The sequence below is a fragment of the Eutrigla gurnardus genome (assembly GCF_963514095.1).
Source record: "Eutrigla gurnardus genome assembly, chromosome: 3".
NCBI lineage: Eukaryota > Metazoa > Chordata > Actinopteri > Perciformes > Triglidae > Eutrigla > Eutrigla gurnardus.
In genome coordinates, this window is record NC_139917.1 from 22,155,896 (window position 1) to 22,174,639 (window position 18,744).

The window sequence follows — 18,744 nt, forward strand, 5'->3', positions numbered from 1 at the left end:
GACAAAAATCAAAACAGTTTATAATGCAAATTCACACAGTTGCAACTGAGGGGAAGGAAGGTAGTTTATAAGACGTGATGTGAGCACCATCTAGTGTCTGGTAATGTGTAGTACAGTAAGGAGGACCGCAAACGTAGAAGAGAGAAAAAAAAGAGAGAAAAGGATCGAGTGAGACAGGAAAAGAAACTGATGGAGGATTGTCTGACCCTGCCAGTAGACCAGGTCAGGGTGGGAGACCACCCAGGCCTTCAACACACGCCTGAACTTGATGTGACCCTGAGGAGACGACAGCAGCTCGTCGTACTGGTGGCAGCGTGGGATGTCCACCTCAATCTGTAGACATGCATAAAAAACACAGCCAACAAAAGAATGGCGCTAAATTCACTTTGCAAGTGTTACATGAAACACTTTCCTGTCATTTAGTTTTAAATAAGTTACCTGTCTGTCAGTTGGTATGGGAGTGTCCTTGTCAGTGCTCTCATATTTGGCTTGAATGTCTCCCTTTACGAAAGAAAGAAAGAAAAAATCAATACATGAACGTATTGAAACTGGACCTTTTTCCACAGGACTACAATTCCTCTTGTACCTCAATGCCCAGCAGCGCTGCCCACGCCAGACCTCGAACAAGAGGCGGTATATCCACTCTGGCCTCTTTCCACACTAAGTTCTTCTTGTAAGGATAGGCCTGAAGAGGAAACATGAAATCACCACGCTTTCTTTCAACAAATACTATAAATAATATTTCATTTGAAGCGATCACCAAGGACTTAGGTATTTAGGCACTCTGTCTAATTGGGAGACGCTCACTCACAGTGTGCATGTGTGTGTGTGTGTGTGTGTGTGTGTGTGTGTGTGTGTGTGTGTGTGTGTGTGTGTGTGGGGGGGGGGATGGCGCAGACCTTGAGCAGCCTGTCAAAGAGGATGATGCGGATGAGCTGGTATTCGGTGTCTCTCTCGCGGATGATGAGTGGGAGCGTGACGGTAGACGACAGCTCATTGCTGCTGTTGGACTGGGGCAGACTTGACTGCCTGAAGGAAGGAGACGTGAAAGGGGAATATGACATTACCCGAGCCAAAATATATGACGTGGCGACGTGAAAAAACAGTGACAGGGGAGGAGAGGGCAGAAGTGGCGAGCTCAGGATGGAGATTGCTTACTCGTCTTCCAGCAGAGGGTAATAGGCTTCTCCTGCTACATCCTTCAACCTCTGAAAAATAGAAGAAGAGAGGTTTAAAATGTGTGGTACCAGCATGGATCAACAGCTTTCAAAATCAATTGTTGAGCAGTTTATTGAGCAATTGTCAGCGAGTGCAATGAACAAGCACTTATCAGTACAAATGATGTGAAGGTTAACGAGTGCTTCCTTCAAATAAGAGGCAGGGAAATTTGTTTTAAAACTGGAAACACATTAGAAGAAGTACCCCCAGCCCCGTCCCGATGCACAATACATGCTTTTACACAGTAAGTTACACGTCTGCTTCCTTACGTTTCTCAGTTGGCAGAGCGACAGTGTCACTGTTGTGTCGTCAAGCAAGAAACTCCGGTCTCTTCCCTGACCGAACGACTCGCCGTCTTCCAAGACAAAACTAAAAAAAGAAAGAAAGGGAGACGTTCTATCAGGTCAGAATATCGCCTACAGTAAAGCTAACAAATACCATCATCAGTGTATATGCGCGTAACGTACTTGGGCAGGGTGCAGATTGGAGGCTTGGACTGTATGATCTCCTTGTTGGTCAGGTCCTTCTCTAGGTCTCCCCCCGCCAAACACCACAGATGGTACACCTCATCTATGGCCCGCTCCGACATGTAGTCGTCGTCATCATCTAATAACAAGCAAAACCAACAGGCCCAGGTGACGCCACAGCACACACAGGCACATGGTTACTTTATTTGTTTAATACCTTCTCCCGACATCATTTTTTACTCATAAGACAGTGGAATCTTGTTTTTACCAACAACAAAAAAACATGAGGTCATCAAATTGTATATGAGGTCATCAGGGCAACAGGATGCGATCTATCTTATGCTGTCAACATGATGATCAATATAGAGCTCTAGTCTTTGGGAAAGCACTGATCAATTATTGGAATTTATAGTAGGAATGTGAAACGTGCAATAATTTTGACAAAATGTATCCGTATCTTACATGTTGACCTTCAGCTCAACATATTTTTCATATAAGTGAAGATTAGAACGGAATAAATTAAAATCTGATTAATGGTCATTTATGACATCCAATACAAAACAGCTTAATTATTAAAGAACAATCTCACATGACAACAATAAGATCTCTAAATACGTATACATGATTAATTAAACCTACTTCAAGATATTTAATTCAAATATAAGAAATATTAGTTTTTATGTTTTTAGACAGCAGAAGAAGGTTGGACAGGTGATGTGTGCGTAGGTAGTTTGACTGGCTGCATGTGCAGTCATGTGGAGTTGGACAGACCTTTGCAAAGGTCACTGATGTCGTCTGGGAGCTCCAGATGTGCACAGCGCAGAGACGAGGAGAACAGACTAACAGGCTTCTTGAAGGGTGTATAGAGGCAGGACACGCCACTAAACACAGGGTCTCCCAGCAACTCTGCAGGGGTTGGCCTGGAGCACATATATGAAGAAATAATGAGCATGACAGCAAAATATCCACAAACATGGCGCATGCCTTTCTGGTGTAATTTTGTCAGAACTGATCAGTTATTTTGTTAAACAATTGAACAAGTCATAAAAGCTGTTTATTAACATGTCAGGCAATATGATTTGTATCTGTTTAGTTTGGTATCAATTCATGTGTTGGTTTTAGAGGGATGTAATATTTTCTTATGAACACCAGCAAGTATTTTATAATCAACATGACCAAATGTTTTGGCCTACAACAACATGATTAATCTATAAGAGTCTTTATTTACCTCTTGGATGGAAGAAATGTCAAGCATTTCCTTAATAACAAGAGAACATTCACAGGCAGTTCCTGTGAAAACAAGGCCCAAATTTAACTTCCAATAATCCCACAAAAATGTCAAGAAAGTACTTACAGGAAACTACTTGCAGGACTAGAGCTCTGAATATCTTTACACATAATAAAATCTCCATTTCCAGTCATTTCTGGTGAGTGACGCAGACAGTGCTAACATAGAAATGTCCCTTTAACTTGTACAGAACACTCAGAAATACATATCCATCCACACTTGACCACAGCATCAAGTATAGAAAACTCAAGTAATTTTAAGTAAAGCTTGCATGTGTAATGTTATTGTATATACTGTATATATGTGTATATATATTTTTATTTTTTTTCCACTAGTAAAATCTTTCTAAACACAAAACAATAGTGGCTAACAGTAATGGCTAATCTCTTTCCATAAAAAAATACAATAAAAAAAAATGTCTTTATAGGTTAATGTATTTAATATTGACATAGATTTCAGCAGCCAATCATTTTGACATTACCTTAATGGTATCCAGGCAACCATGTTCCTCAGCAAGGACAGTGACAATGTCGTCCATGCAACCTGAGAATAAAAAAACAATACCACAGTTTAAGCCTAATTGAATTTAAGAGTATACTGCTCAGTACTTAGAATGATTACGTCCTTGTCACTTACCCAAGGTAAGGATGAATTTCAATCTCTCACTAATATCAATATTCTGCAGCAGACGTCTGCCCTGTAATTGAATCACAGTATTAGAACTTTTGGGGGAAATTATCTTTACAGCTTGAGTTCAAGCAAAACACAAACAACATAAAAAAAAACTCTTGCATGAAGGCCTTATTATTATACAAAGAAGTTTGTGAAGGAATCTTACTGCACATAATTCAAAGAGCAGAACTCCGAGCGACCAGACATCGGTCTTGGGTCCTGAAGGCAGAGGAGCTTCATCATGAGAAGAGTCACTGGGGTGATAGGAGCCCTGAGCGATCACCTCTGGAGCAAGGTATGATGGGTACCTGACGTCATGTCCACAGAGCAGATAAGCGTGTTACTTTGTCAGCCTCTAAATAACACAGACACCCAGTAGTTCTATATAATTAATATCTGTAATTAATAACTGGTTCAACAGCTCAGTGCAGAAATGTAGAGACGGCCCGTCATAGTTTATTTCATTAATTTCTGAGCTTTGTTGAATTATCTTATTTATAAATATTATCTTTTTATTTATTTATTCCCGGCATGTGACATGTGTTACATTTTCCATTCAGATGTTTTATTGAAAGTCACGGATATGAAAGTCATGGATGTGAAAGTCATGGATATGTGCCATCATTCCTCTTCTCAATCTGCAAAAGGATATTAAACAGAGATATTTGGTGGATCACAAAGGCCTTTGGATTAGGATAAAAGTCCAAGGATCTGTTACAGTTCCTAAACCAGGAAGCTATGTTGATGCCCCGAAAGCTGGTTTGTATGAAAGAGCAACGGGCCATTATGCATCAATGTTACGGTCAATTGTCTTTCTTATGATTTGACTAACAGCAAACAGATACAAGTGAAACTTTGACCCTGAACAGACAGCTCACATAGCTCAGTACCGACAGCTGAAGACTTCCAGAGCACTAATGGACCTTTCTCTGTGATGAATGAGGAGAAGAAGACGTACCCAATGGGAAAATCTACATCGGCCCCATGATCGGTCATGTGATAAAGGCCAAACTTTGCCAGCTTGACATTCCCCTGTAAAGAAAAGAAATCCATCTTAGAACAACAGTATTACATTTAAGCAATCATTTCCTTGGACAGACTCACAGTCACTTAAATAAAGACATATAACAGCTTCATTTTTTTACCTTGCAGTCCATGAGCAAATTGTGTGCACTGAGGGCTCTGTGCACCATACCATGCTTGTTCATAAACTCCAGACCTTCAAGCACCTCATAGGCTATCTGCAGCACCTTTTCTGGGCTGTCACAAACAAAAACCCAACAGTGTGTCAAGGCAGGTGGTGACTGGGTCAGAGAAGAACAATTATAAAGAATGTATTTACATTTGAAACACTTAAGTTTAGTTCACATTAGAAATTCCAACACGCTGTTTTTTAATATGCAAACCTAACCTTTGCCAGTAGATGGCAAAGTAAACATACTATGTCATACACACACAATGGGTTGTTCATGTTCACTGCAATTCCTTCAGAATAGTTCATGAGGATGTTTAATGATCATCTCACCTGACTGTTTTCCCCTGTTTCTGGAAATCACTTAAACTGCTTTCAAAGTGTTCAGCAACAACAATCAGCCGTTCTGCAGACCAAGGTGAAAATGCATCATTAAAAGTAACATGTAATGTCTTTATGTTATTTGACACCTCTATGATATACAATACTGCAGTATAGACCCATCTGAGAAGACAACAAACTTTGAGGAACTAAACCTGTGTTTTTGACCTGAGGAACCAGCTCCAATAACAACAATGGCAAAGAGACTAAAATCACTCCGTGTGAAATTGCTCCAGATAGGGCTCGGCAATATGGAGCACATCAAATATCATATTAATATTTTAATAAATATTTACACAATAAGATTTATTTATGAATAGTCATCTGTTATATTGGATATAAGTGGGTAAGGCAAATAATAGAACATCCAGAACAGCCTGGTACATTCAGAAAATGACCTTAAAAGTAGCATGTATGCCATAGTAATATTATTATTATTATCATGATATTATGATCCAAGTCTCCCATCATGTTATCGACATAATATCTATATAGTGCAGGGCTGACCACACTTTGTAAAATGATAACTTTACAGGCTGTAGTTTGTGAGATTGTTGTGTTGGATGTACAATAAAATGTCACCAATTATAAATACAAAGCTTTGTATGATCTATTGACAACAGGCTCATATATAAATAACAGAAAACATGCGATTTTTCACAGAAAAACAGGGTGAAACAAGATTGTCAGAAGCTTAGAAAGTTATTAAATACCCAGGTTCTCTTTCGTTTGCCCAAATAAAATACCAGGTATTGGAAAAGCTCAGTCAGAGTAAACATCAGGGGAAGAATGTCACTAACTGAAAATTAAATATAATAAAATGGGAAGACAGGATATATCACATGAATAGACCCCTTACAAAGGGCAAGATAGAAGTCATACCGTGTTTCCCCCTGGAGATGTCCACATATTGGCAGAGTCTCGGGTGGGTGATGGTTTTGAGGATCTGGAAACGTCCCAGGATTTTGATAGAGTTGGGGGTGAGGGGGAGGCCATTGCTCCCACAGACATCATGAGGCAGAGCTGAGGCAAAGAAGGTGAAGGCTCCCAGCTGGGCGTCCTTTAGGGGCCTCATCTTTGCCACTGGCTTGAAGCACTGATGATGGGAAAGAACCCTCAATGTGATATATGAATACCATTTGATGATGTACAAGTATCAATCAGGACCATTCTGATGATCATGGTGAATGATATGCTCATATATGGCATATCATACCCACATGCTAAGTGCTATAGCCACAGTAAAAGCTAGTCCATGTTTATGCTGATGCTGGTTGAGGCAACGACCATCATTAGAGCAAGTGACAGGTCAACATTGTTATTTTAAGTACTAGACAGAAACAAATAATACCAGTGTTTGCACCGAATAGTTGTGCTTTCGCTTTGGTGATGCTGCAGATAAACCCACGATGTGTATGTAGTTATGAAAACAACAGCCTTATTGGACCGGGTAGGAAGCCAACAATGTAATGAGCATTACTTCCGGAAATAAACGAGTCTACTCACGCTTAATGGAAAAGCTGTATGAGCATATCGACGGACTGAATTTAAAATGATCTTTTACATATACTTTTTAAAAATGAATTCGTTTCCTGCCTCTGCGATGTGATGGGAACAGCTGACTGAACGTGACCAATGACGTTATTTTTGTGCGACAAAAAATAAGTAAGCAAAACAGTTTTGGAACTTATATCAAACAAAGTTGTTTCAAAACCTCCAAAATGTCTTCTTCAATCATTTTTTTTGTCGTATTCTTTGAATAGTTCGGTTAGTCGTCGTAGTCATTACACACAGGCATTATCCGTAGCCTCCTTATAGTTCGCGATCTGTAGAACATGTGGATAGCGAACGCTGATAGAAAATCAACGGGCACGCTTCATATCCGGATGCTGCAGAGGTCCTTTGTCAGCCTCTCCGTTGTTAGCCGCTAGCTGCCTGCCCGTTAGCTAGCTATAGCAGGAGTCAGGAATAGTAGCTGTCAAGCCCCCCACCTCTCCCTGAAACGTGTGAGGTTGCGGCTCATATTCCATGTAAGTTTCAAAACCCTGTTTATTTCATTTACTAACTGATAGTACGTCGTTTATAACGTCAGACCAGCCGCCAATTTAGTGATTTTACCACTGCTAGCTTTACGAGAGTTAGCCTAAAGGTAATTTGCCTTGTCTCAGTGTGGCGATATAGTTATAAATACCGGCTCTATGTGAGCTGAACCGGCTAACGCTAATAGCTTACTGCGATCCATTCTCCACAAATTCACAGTCACATTCTCACCTTGTGAGTAACACTAACTGCCCCGACACCTAATTATTATTCTTTAATTACTGCGATGAGTGCATGCTGTAGTCTCTCTTTTATGTTCTAGATATAACGCAGTAACTAATCGCTGGGCTGCTGCCAACAATCGTTTTCATTATAAAACTGCTGTATAACCTACACAAATACGTTGGCGATATAAGAGTTACTGCAACGACTGTAACTTTGTGTATGTAAGTAAGAAATTATGGAAATATCACAATGGTCACTTTAAATGATAGTGACATTTTATACTCTAAACATTTACATGCTTTTCTATGCAGACATACACAGTGATAATTATAAACCAAGTGTAATTTATTAATTATTTAATGAAACATACACCTGGTAAATATTTGCTTGACTGATTTGTCCTCATTCACACCAAGGAGTGTCTCAGTTATTACTGTGTTTGTGTTATTGTTTTTTATTTTCAAATCAAGTTATGTTTGATTTTGCCTTTGCATTCTTAAAAACAATTAGAGGGCAAATATGAGATAGAAGAGCACATAAAGCACTGACTATCTGTTTCTATAGACATCTCACAGTTACTTTTAAATGAAAACGTGTAGGTCCCTCTAATGCCTTCAGGTGGTGCTGGCATACTGCTCTCTCTTTTCATTTATAATGGCCTGGTTGGCAGACAGGTAGGGAAATATACTCCCTCATAGTATATTTGTACTGTAGGGAAACCACCATTGTAGTCTGTGTATAGCTGTGTGGTGTTATCTTTGATATTTTTATTAGAAATGGACATGGACATAAAATGTTACCATGGAGAACTATGGCTGGGCAAACCAGTTACACGTGTCTATTTTTAGGAGATTGATAAGGCGGATGCCTTCTCCAGTTGAGCACCAGCTGTCCCCCTTTATAGCACTGTTAGCCTGCTAAATGTGCTGCTAAATGATTCAAAGACATTGCTCCTAAATGAATCAAAGACATTGATTCCAATACTGTGACAGGTAAATTAGCTAGCTGAAACCCCACAACACATTAACCTTGTTAACACATTTGGATATTTGAAATCAAAAGCTGAAAGTTCTCCTTCATGTCTTTTTTATTTTCTTTCTTTGCAGCGTAGACCTCGGCTCCCCGGACCCATTTTCAGGGGTTATCCAAATTAAATCAGCCTTTTTGTGGCTCTTGTCATTACTCCACCACTGGTCCTGTTTAAATCAATTCAGATTCTCAAAAAGCAATGCTTTGATCCTTGATTTTATCAACTCCAGCTCTTTTGTGTTTCTAATTTCCTCATCCCCCAACATTTGTTTTCATCTTGGGCCAGCTGTTGTTTTCCAGCGCCTCCCTGTAATATGTGTAAGAAGTTTTCTTCCCCATGCCTCAGCCTTGTAGAAATCCTTTTTCTCCAAGTTTCTCATGAAGTAATTTGTCGAGCTCAACGTGATAAAGGAACGCGACCCCCAAAACCCTAACTGGTGTCCAGTTGAGTATTGGTTGAGTGGCCCAAGAGTGGCTGATGCCTTTTCTTGTTGTTATCTCCAAAACTGAGAGAGTATATAATGTTGATGTCTAGTGTGGTTCAAAGGATAAACAATCTGAACGTCACTTCTTACTTCTCAATTTTTATCGCTTCGTCACTTCAACTATGAAATGTTCCAGTCAAGATTTACTGGCGTATTGTCTCATTTTATTGAAAAGCAAGACATAAAGTTCTGATTATCTCTCAGCATGCATCGTGAACAGAGAGGTCAGATTTGTTACATTGGGCTACCAGCCAAAATACATTAGTCATGAAACCCTACTAGGACACGTGTTACACCTACTGGGACTGCACATGGAAAACATTTCAGATCGTGATTGTTGTCAGACATATTGCAATGTGGCATTCACAGTTGAGATTTTCAGGAATATACAGTGTTTACTAATGAAGCAGTTAAAACACTGTATTACATTATATGTTACCCAAAATAGGAAATACGTATATACAAAATGTATTGCAGTACTGTTCAACAGCCCTGCAACACAAACCACCTTTGTGGAAAGTAAATGGTTTTGTTGTGTCTGTCGGAGAGGAGTCGAGTTAACTCAGTGGTCATTTTAGAGGCTGTAGTTTGTGGTGACGTTGTACTGGAATGCAACCTTGTAACTCCAAACATGTAGCTTTTTTACAGCATAGTACTTTAGAATACCATCTCTTTTTCACAATGTGTCACTCGAGAATTTTTTTTAAATAACACGTCATAGGCTAACTTTATATTCACTGTACTTGTCAGCTTGAAAGACACTCCACCTATAAAACTAAGAACGATTTTGCAGAACCTGCCCCTTCAGATTCGGTTTCACAATGATGGAATTTAATCAGTTCAATATATCGTCCAGTTCAATAATGTTTTTTGTTTTGTCTGTCAGGTTTGTAGCTCGCTCCTTGTTCAAGATGTCGGGGCACAATCCTTTGTTGCGGCTGGAGCAGCGAGCGGCCGAGGCTGACCAGCTCATCGAGTACCTGAAACAACAAGTCCAACTGCTGAAGGAGAAAGCCAGTAGGAGACGCACACAGACTCACACAACCAGACAATAAAACGCTTACTCATAGAGCACTTTGTCAGCTGATTACAGGCCAATGCATTGTGACGCACTCCTACAAAAAAGTATATTTGTTTTTATACAGTTTGGTGAATTATGAGGTTTAGTTGCTAAATGTGTCAAGATTTCTATGGAGAAAGAACTGTGTTCAGTTTTAGTACATAATGAATTCCTGTATTGGCTGCAGTAGTGACATACTTTTGGGCCGAGGTGCTGCTTACGTGCAAGATTGACAGTGTCATGATTTAAAGAGTGAGATCTCTGTAGGACCACGAGCAGTTATGGGAAAGTGCAGTTAAATGTATTTACCTTCAGATTTATCATTCTGAAGATAATTTCCCATTGTTTCTTTAAGCTCGACTCATGTGAACCGAATATATCCCATATACTTTAGGTATGAAAATTCACATTGAGTTAACATTAATTAATTTACAAAGAAATAAATGTTGTGTACACTAGTTAGAGTTCTGTTAGCAGATGTTTCTATTTCTGTTGAAATTGTTTGAATGATAAAGCTCCACATTGAATAATTATAAATTATCTTGTATAATAATATACTTCAAATGTTTTCTCTTCTAAATCAAAAAAAAACCTCACTTTATGTTAGTCGATATTGTATTGATACCAGTTCAGCAGTTCTTAAAATGTGCTTTGGGATAGTGAAATATTATTCCAGTGCTGTGAACTAACAAGAATGTGCCCTGCTGTAGTCGTGCAGGCCAGTGTCAGAGAGGAGAAGAAGCTGATGGTGGAGAATGCCAAGCTAAAGAAGGACATCGAGGGACTAAAAAAACAACTGCTGGAAAAAGAGAAGAAGAGGGGAGGTATGTTGAGTTTGGTTCCCATCAGGACCTTCCATTCCAGATCCAACGTGCGTTGGTCTTTTAAAAAGAGCTTGATGTTGTGATACTTAATATCTAGTAACAGAAGAAGGTATGCCATTATTAGGAACATTTGAAGTCAGTTGTTTCTTATTATAGCTTTGTTTGGTGTACTGTCAATGATAAAGTCCTTTGCATTGTCGGCTAAACCCATTGTTATATTATTATTATAAGCAGCAATAGTGCTTCGAGAATCCCTGTTAGTGTGATGAGGATGTCTGCCGGTTTTGTGTGTCTGACCCAAGTTGACATTCGAGGGAAAACGGTTCAGGTCATTAACACAAATGTAATGTTTTCCAGAAAGACACTGCAGGAATAAGGGTGGGTGGGGGGGGCTGTAAGATATTTAGCAATTTAACCTTTTTCAAAAAAGACCACATTTGTTAGTGTTGGAACGAAGAAGGAATGCACCCAAGACTGTTTCTAATTGGGGTGTTTACTTTTTGGGGGGTTCTTTCTTTTGTGATGGCTTTAAGGTGGCATTAAATGGCTTAATCAAAACATGGATAAATATAAACTTCTTGGAAGGAATTTAAGTCGGCTTTGCTAATTTGTTTTTGAGATGAGGAAAAACACTGTTGAATACCAATATAATTGTGCCTTGAGAAAAGCACCATTTCTGCAGCCAAGGCACGGAAAAAAAAAGTTATAGCTACAAAATTTCTGGCCCACTTTGGTTGTCATATTATCACCTCATCACATTTTTATGGTATTGGTATTGTGTTTCTGGCCATGTGATTTTATGTCCAACATTCCCTCTCCTTTAAACTAATAATAACAATCCATTTTATTTAAGGGCACCTTTCTAAACACTCATGGTCACCTTACAGTTTTCTCTTGATTTAAGTATCTGGTCCTTTAGGTGCCAAATGCTTCAGTGTGTTTGTCAGCTATTCTCATGGTGACTAAAATAACTTACAAGACATCTTTGATATAATAGTGCGTCTATATGACCTCACTGTAAGTACAATACAGTATGCGGTATTGTCATATGGTGTGTAGAAAGTTGGTTCTCAATGTCCAAAAACCTTGAGAGCAAACTTGAGGGGAATGTCAAGAGTTTAAGAGGTTGTTGCCCGTAATTCCAAGGTAAAGCGGAAAGGTCCTGATCTCAGGTCCTAACATAGAATTAAGGTTAATTAAAAGCATTATGGCGACGGTGGTGTGCCTGCAGACCGATGTTTGTCAGACACAGGCTCTGGGTCTTTGTAGGAATTCAAACATCAGGCGCCTTAAATGAGGGGTTATGTTTTTCTGGAGAGTTATTGTAGGACATTGTTCCCTGCTTTATGGCTCCATTTCCTTGTTTCCATCAACTTGGACACCGTGTCATTTTCCCATCTAAACTGTTTGCATCAGGAGAGCAGTCCTCCCACGGAGTGTGTAAATAAGTCTCCCTCTGTATCATTTCATCGTACTGTGTTGATGCAACCGGCTCCGACGCGTGAATAGGAGCAACTATGAAGTTGTGTACGATGTGTATTTGTAATGAGAATTCGCTTTTTCACTTCAGTGCGACAAATGTTCACATTTTGGAAATGATGTGCAGAGAATATCATTCATCAGAGATACCTGAGACAAAGCCTTTCAGACACTGTGATCCTCTATTTAATCATGCATTTCTTCTGACCTTGTGTTCCCTCCTGTAGTGCAGGCAGTGGCCATGCCGTCGGATGACAACAGTGTCGAGTGTATTTCGAAGCCCACCCCTCCCAAACCATCTGGGCCGGCACCCTCTGCCCCCACTGCTGCAGTCCAGAGCCCCGCTCCCAAAGATGAGAGTAAAAAGAAGAAGCCAGAGAAAAAAGGTAACAGCTGGAGGGAAAAAAATGATCGCGCTTTACAGCGTTTTATTTGGAATCCTTTTGAAGTTTTCAAATTCATTAAAGTTGAATTAAGTCTCTCTAGATTTAAAGAACATTTGCGTCATGCATGTCACTTTGTTAGCAGGCGGCACCATATTAAAGCAGGCTATATAGCAATGTATAGACTGTGGCAGTGTCTTATTTTGCTACGTTCGGGACTTCAAACTCTACAAAAAGAAAACGTAGAAACTGACCAGGTGCGGTCAGGCGTCATGCGCTTCTGGTGTTGTTGAGCTTGGTAAGAGGGGCCAGCTTTAAACGATCTGACAAATCCTTCTCATTCTGCCTTCATCCCCTTTTTTATTTCCATCAACATTTGGACAGATGCAGCACCTCGTTCTTCAAAAGTCAACTGGCCTTCTCCAAACACGTTTTTCCACTTGCATTTCAGGTGACAATGGATGTAAGGCAGATAACCAGCCTGCTAATGCATCCATGATCTCTGGGCCTCGGGTGGAAGACGTTTAGTTGAGCTTCATTTGTTGTTGGAGTTTTATGATTCATAAGCGTTTGTGACGAGGCGTCCTTGTCTAATGTCATCAGTAATTTAATCCAATTTGGGAATGATTTAATGTTGTTGTTTTGTTGTTTTATTCTAGGATGCCGTCATAAAATCCACAGTGTCCCCTATTATATGTCAAATATAATGGCGTTAAACTGTTTTACACTTGATATGTTTAAAGTACAAAGCAAGACAATCTAAAGAATTTCAATTCATTTGCAGTAAATCAGTTTTCAGCAATAACTTATCTGGAGTAATGAGAAGGACTGTCAGACACAGACGGGGAATAATTAACGCTGGATGTGTTTATGGGGTTATAATTTAGAAAGGGAAATAAACACTCTCAGACAATGACACATTGATTGCAATGTCTGGCATTTCTTACATCCAGATGTTGGGGAGCTGTTAATGAGAGTTACCTATTTCTCTTCATAAGGTGTCGGACATGTGAAATTCTTTGTTGCTTCAGGCATGAACGTAACCGTGTTCTCACTATCTCCACACAGTGTTAGTCCGTAAACCCATTTGTAACCTTAGCGTCGGCGGTAATGTCTTACATCGATGTGCTGTCATCTCGGCAGCGCATTGATTACATGGGGGGAGAATATCAAAGGCAGCGGTTGGAATTTGTATACGTCAGAGCTGGTGTGGCCTAAGAGAGATGATTAAAGAGTGTGATCATTTGATCAGTCTAACCCGTTGGAATGACTGCGTAAGCAAGCCAGGCGAGTGCAAGGTTGTTTCTCAGGAGGAAGCATCTGCTATTCTGCTGTGTCATCGACTCGTCTAGCGCTCAGCCCAAAGTGCGTATTTGGTACTGTCATTTAGTCGAGGTATGTGCCCCACGTTTCTGGGAAGAGGTGGAAGAATTGCAACCCCAGAGGCCCGTCATCGGTGGGTTTGTTGTCATTTATGAGAGGAAATGAAATGGGATTCCAGACAGATGCCCAAATATTGCTTCAACTATGATTGTTTTCTTTTTTGTCTTTTTCATAATTTCCCTTGGAACGAAATTCAGTTGGCTGAATATTCTGAGAAAATTTCCAGTAATATTTTGCACATTTAGAAATAATAACTCTCACAGATGCCTCATACCTTTGCTGAACTCATAACTGACGGCTACTGTCTGACTTGCGAGGCTAAAAGTGCACCCAACCAAACTTTCAACACTCCAAAAAAAAAAAAAAAGATAAGTAATATAAGATTTGAATGTGAAGTCTGTAGCATAATAGTATTCTCCTTTCTTGTATGGCAGGAGGGGAGAAAGCAGAGAAGAAGCAGGCAGCTCCCAGCCAAGAAGACGCCAAGGTGGACGTCTCTCGTCTGGACATGCGTGTTGGACGAATAATTACAGCTGAGAAGCACCCAGATGCCGACAGTCTCTACGTAGAGCAGGTGGATGTGGGAGAGGCTTCTCCCAGGACGGTGGTCAGTGGGCTGGTCAAGCACATACCTCTGGAACAGGTACAACTCGAGACATTCCCTGATTTGTTTTCTAATTGTCTCCTCCAAGTTAGTCTGCAGATGTCAGAATCACCATCGGCCGTCTGCTTGTGTGTGAGGAAAACGTAGACTTGAATACAAATCCGATTTCCATATTAACTTCATGAATCCCTGCAGAGATTCTATTTGAGTTTTCACTCGACACACAAGCAGTGCTGTATACGTATGTGTACATTAATGGCTCACTAGGGTCATAATAAGGATTTATTAGTCCATTTAAAGCGACTCTGTATATATATATACACTCTGTGCTAACAGTTCTCCTTAGAAACTATGATTTAAGTGGGTGATTCAGGATTTCCATTTAACTCTGGTGTTTATTTTGCTTTCACATTTGTGATTTGCTCCTGGAGCAAACTCGTTTAGTTTCTTTTTACGGTCGTCAGTATTTCTGACTCTGCCTCTTCATATTTCTAGACCAGGGAGCCTTTGTGCATTACACTTTTGCATTATAAGTATGTAGACTGTGTATATCAATTACATGGAACCATATATGTGCTGAAATCATGTGTAACAAACCCTGTTCAACTTTGTAAAGGAAGCAAATTTACCTAAGGACAAGCATTTGGAAGTGGAACAGTTGTTTCCATGCACACAGACAAATATTAGACATGCTTCTTAAAACGTTCTTACTTTCTTGTTAACTGTCTTATTTGTATTATTTGAGCCATTTTGTATTTCTGTCAAGCAAGCAGCAGTGAAACATTTGATGAAATGCATTATGGGTTATATGGCAGTACTCTTGATACAGTACTCTTGAAAAATAGGTTGTACTACAAGTTCAATACATTCTGAGACGGGGTAATCGTGAAATAATTGAGGTGTCTATGGTGCACATCAAATATAGCTCAGCTCAAACGGTTTGTTTGGTAAATACTGTTATTTAGATTAATGGTGCAATTTCTTAGAGAATAAAAAAATATTTATAATGCAAATCTGGTATACATCATCTTATGGAATGCTGGATTTCTGTTTCTCTCAACTTTTGGCAGAAACTGCCTCTGGTCTTCTTTTAACGATTGGTAAGCCGCAGGGGTTTCCAGGCTTTAAGCTTTCCCTCTTTGCTTTCCCTTTGATTTACAAAATGAGGCAAACAAACCATGAGCTTCACACAAAGCAGTTTTTAATTACCAGATTTTAATCGACATTATTGTGTATATTGGATAATTACATTTTCAGTCAGACCCCATAAATTGAAGTTTTTTTTAAAATGATTTAATAAAAAATGTTTCTTCTCTGTTGTCAAGGACATATGGGCTGTAAAATTGTATTTAATCTTCCATGTCTCATACAGATGCAGGACCGTATGGCAGTCCTGATGTGTAACTTGAAGCCAGCCAAGATGAGAGGAGTGGTGTCCCAGGCTATGGTCATGTGTGCCAGCTCACCGGACAAGGTTGAAATTCTGGATCCTCCAAGTGGAGCAGTACCAGGGGACAGAGTTACTTTCCAGGGCTTCCCAGGTAATGGCACCAGATTGCTGTACTCCCAAAAACACATTATGCTTCCCTCACACTCGCTGAGTGATTGAGACCACTGAAAGAATTTCCCAGCCACGTTTCTGCTTTTGACTTTAATGAAATGGGGGGGGATGTCGTTTAACCTCCTCAGTGCCAGAAACAACAGCAATCAGGATGCGTTCTCAGACTCCACTGAAAGCTCTCACTGAAGAACTCCTCAGTTCTGTTTGGTGGCGGCTAAATGGCCTGTGACGGCTATTTAACAGACTAATCAACAATCATTGCTCGGAATGTATCACTCCTTTTTATATATATATATTTGGAAAAAACAACATAATAGGGAACAATACTCCCTATTAATTTACAAATCAACTAGACCATAATGATCGAGATCCCTCCTGTTCTAATGTACTCTTGAGAACAATTGGAGTTCCCTGTGCAAAAGAAAGTGAGGAGGAGGGTATGATGAAGTTGAACTTGTGGTGTTGTGTGATAAACTATATTAAAAACATTCCTTTTCAAACCATCCTTCCGAACATTTGGTCGCCAGAGACCAGAAGTAGTGGAGGATAGGGCAAAGAGGGGATTGGTTGATGTTGAATTGACGTGGTGTCGCATTCTTGTTTGTTTAAAAAGAAAGCGTTAAAAAATTAGGCCATTTAATCTTCTTTTTTTCCCTACGTCTCCTCTTTTCTCCGACCAAAGCGCCGTAGCACTGATTCAATTACAGCCAATCCACTGCTGGTGTGAGTACATGGTTGTAATTTCCCCACATTTCCCCAACTAATGGGGCCCAGTACTTCTGCTTGAACTCAAGAATGTACCCAAGTTGCTCATCAAAACCACTTTCACGCTTCTGATCAAAACTGATTGTTGCCACTCTTGGGTCGTAAACCAGCACAAATGGCAGCATTGGCAAATGAAACCCATTTGTGTTCTCATAGCCTGAGATGGTGCGGAGAGGGAAAAGAGTTGACACCAGACAGAAGCCAGCCAGTACCGGCTACGATGTTTTTATTATTATTTTTCACAAATGCGGGACGACATCAAAAAACAAAAGGCCTCATGAAGTGAAAATCTTGTGGAATTGTTTCCCCCTGAATGCATGTTTTGATTCTAAGTTGCGGTTTTAGATGTTTTGAATTATGTTTAAGAAACAAAAGGCAGTTTTTAAAGAAGGTGACACTGAAGTCGACCTTTCGCACATGGGATGAATGAAACGAAACGTGGTCATTCACTCACATGTGTGCTTGCTTTAGTTTATAACACAGATTGTATCGGTGTATGCTGACTATTCAAAACCCATGAAGCACAGTTGTGAGATCTATCAATGGCATCTAATGCTTCAAACTGACTTCTTGATCGCAGGTGAGCCGGACAAAGAGCTGAACCCCAAAAAGAAGGTGTGGGAGCAGATTCAGCCGGACCTACGCACGGACGGCCAATGTGTCGCAACCTACAAGGGAGCCGCCTTTGAAGTCGCCGGCAAGGGAGTGTGCAAAGCCCAAACCATGAGCAACAGTGGAATCAAATGAAATAACAGAGCTGCTTGAAATAGCTCGGTGTTTACTTGGCAATCATCTGCAGCGATGAGGATGATGTTGTTGAGAAAAAGAACGGCGATGAATAGAAGGAAATGCTTTGAAGATGTTCAATAAAAAGGGATTTGAAAAAGTTTTTGGACTTTTAAAGTGTGCCCTAAGAGTCCTACGTCAATCCGTTCTCCTTTCTTTTTTATTTAACTGCTCTAATATACAAAGTCACGGTCTATGAATTGAAATGATTCAGTATAATTGTGTTTCTGCTTTAATTCACCAACTTTGCCATCTCTCCGGAGGCACATTAGCTTTGATTGGGATTTGTTTTTTGAGGTTATAACTAAAGGACATTCAGTACTGGACTTGAGCGAGCGTCATTGGTTTCCACACGGCCTCGTCCTGGGTATTTTAATGAGCAGGAGATGAAACAAGCATGTTATACTACAAAGCCCAACAAAAAAAGGATCGGGTTCTCGATCTCTTCACGGGGTGATTTAGATGGTGTTCAGTCCCAAATCTCCGATCCTCTGGCCCACTGTCGGTGTCTCAATCTGGGCTCTGTGATGCCAGGACCATTTGCTTTATTCTGTTGTCCTTGAAAAGAGATATAAGACTACGTAGGAGAAACAGACAGAGAGCTGTGCACCAGAGCCACTAATGCTACATCTACAGTAATGAAGGCCATCCACTCTACAAAAACATCTGTCATGGGTCAAATCCGTGCATCGCGCACAACATGTGCTTACTGTGGAAGTGCTATTATTGAGTGTATTCTCTCTTGGATCTCTGAAGAGATGGTTACCTGTGCTAAGATAACTCCAATATATTGTTTTACCACAGCACACACTGGCAACCCTTTAAACTTCTCTCAGTATTTTGCATGAAAAAGCCACAGGTTTAGTTTTTTTAATTTTGAAAGGTAACGGAGACGGCAGCTA

The 18,744-nt window shown here is 40.1% G+C and overlaps 2 protein-coding genes across 2 annotated transcripts in view; one reads left to right on the plus strand and one right to left on the minus strand.

Annotated features, from left to right (window-relative positions):
* tbck (TBC1 domain containing kinase) overlaps positions 1-6,847 on the minus strand; it is a 32,928-nt gene extending 26,081 nt beyond the window's left edge. The window contains exons 1-17 of the mRNA XM_084006171.1: positions 6,725-6,847; positions 6,101-6,314; positions 5,171-5,243; positions 4,791-4,905; positions 4,604-4,677; positions 3,812-3,953; positions 3,610-3,670; positions 3,455-3,516; positions 2,914-2,975; positions 2,457-2,605; positions 1,686-1,824; positions 1,488-1,587; positions 1,159-1,208; positions 900-1,029; positions 587-685; positions 439-501; positions 207-333 (exon numbers count right to left, since the gene is read on the minus strand). Of these exons, the coding sequence (XP_083862297.1) occupies positions 207-333; positions 439-501; positions 587-685; positions 900-1,029; positions 1,159-1,208; positions 1,488-1,587; positions 1,686-1,824; positions 2,457-2,605; positions 2,914-2,975; positions 3,455-3,516; positions 3,610-3,670; positions 3,812-3,953; positions 4,604-4,677; positions 4,791-4,905; positions 5,171-5,243; positions 6,101-6,293 (1,639 nt within the window). The 5' untranslated portion in view covers positions 6,294-6,314; positions 6,725-6,847. The remainder of the gene's footprint in view (positions 1-206; positions 334-438; positions 502-586; positions 686-899; positions 1,030-1,158; positions 1,209-1,487; positions 1,588-1,685; positions 1,825-2,456; positions 2,606-2,913; positions 2,976-3,454; positions 3,517-3,609; positions 3,671-3,811; positions 3,954-4,603; positions 4,678-4,790; positions 4,906-5,170; positions 5,244-6,100; positions 6,315-6,724) is intronic.
* A 269-nt stretch (positions 6,848-7,116) lies between these two features.
* On the plus strand, positions 7,117-18,168 carry aimp1a (aminoacyl tRNA synthetase complex interacting multifunctional protein 1a). Its single transcript, XM_084005543.1, has 7 exons — positions 7,117-7,248; positions 9,884-10,014; positions 10,768-10,881; positions 12,588-12,746; positions 14,561-14,769; positions 16,103-16,271; positions 17,637-18,168. Coding segments are annotated over exons 1-7 (951 nt in total). The 5' UTR covers positions 7,117-7,246; the 3' UTR covers positions 17,804-18,168.
* The last annotated feature ends 576 nt before the right edge of the window (positions 18,169-18,744 follow it).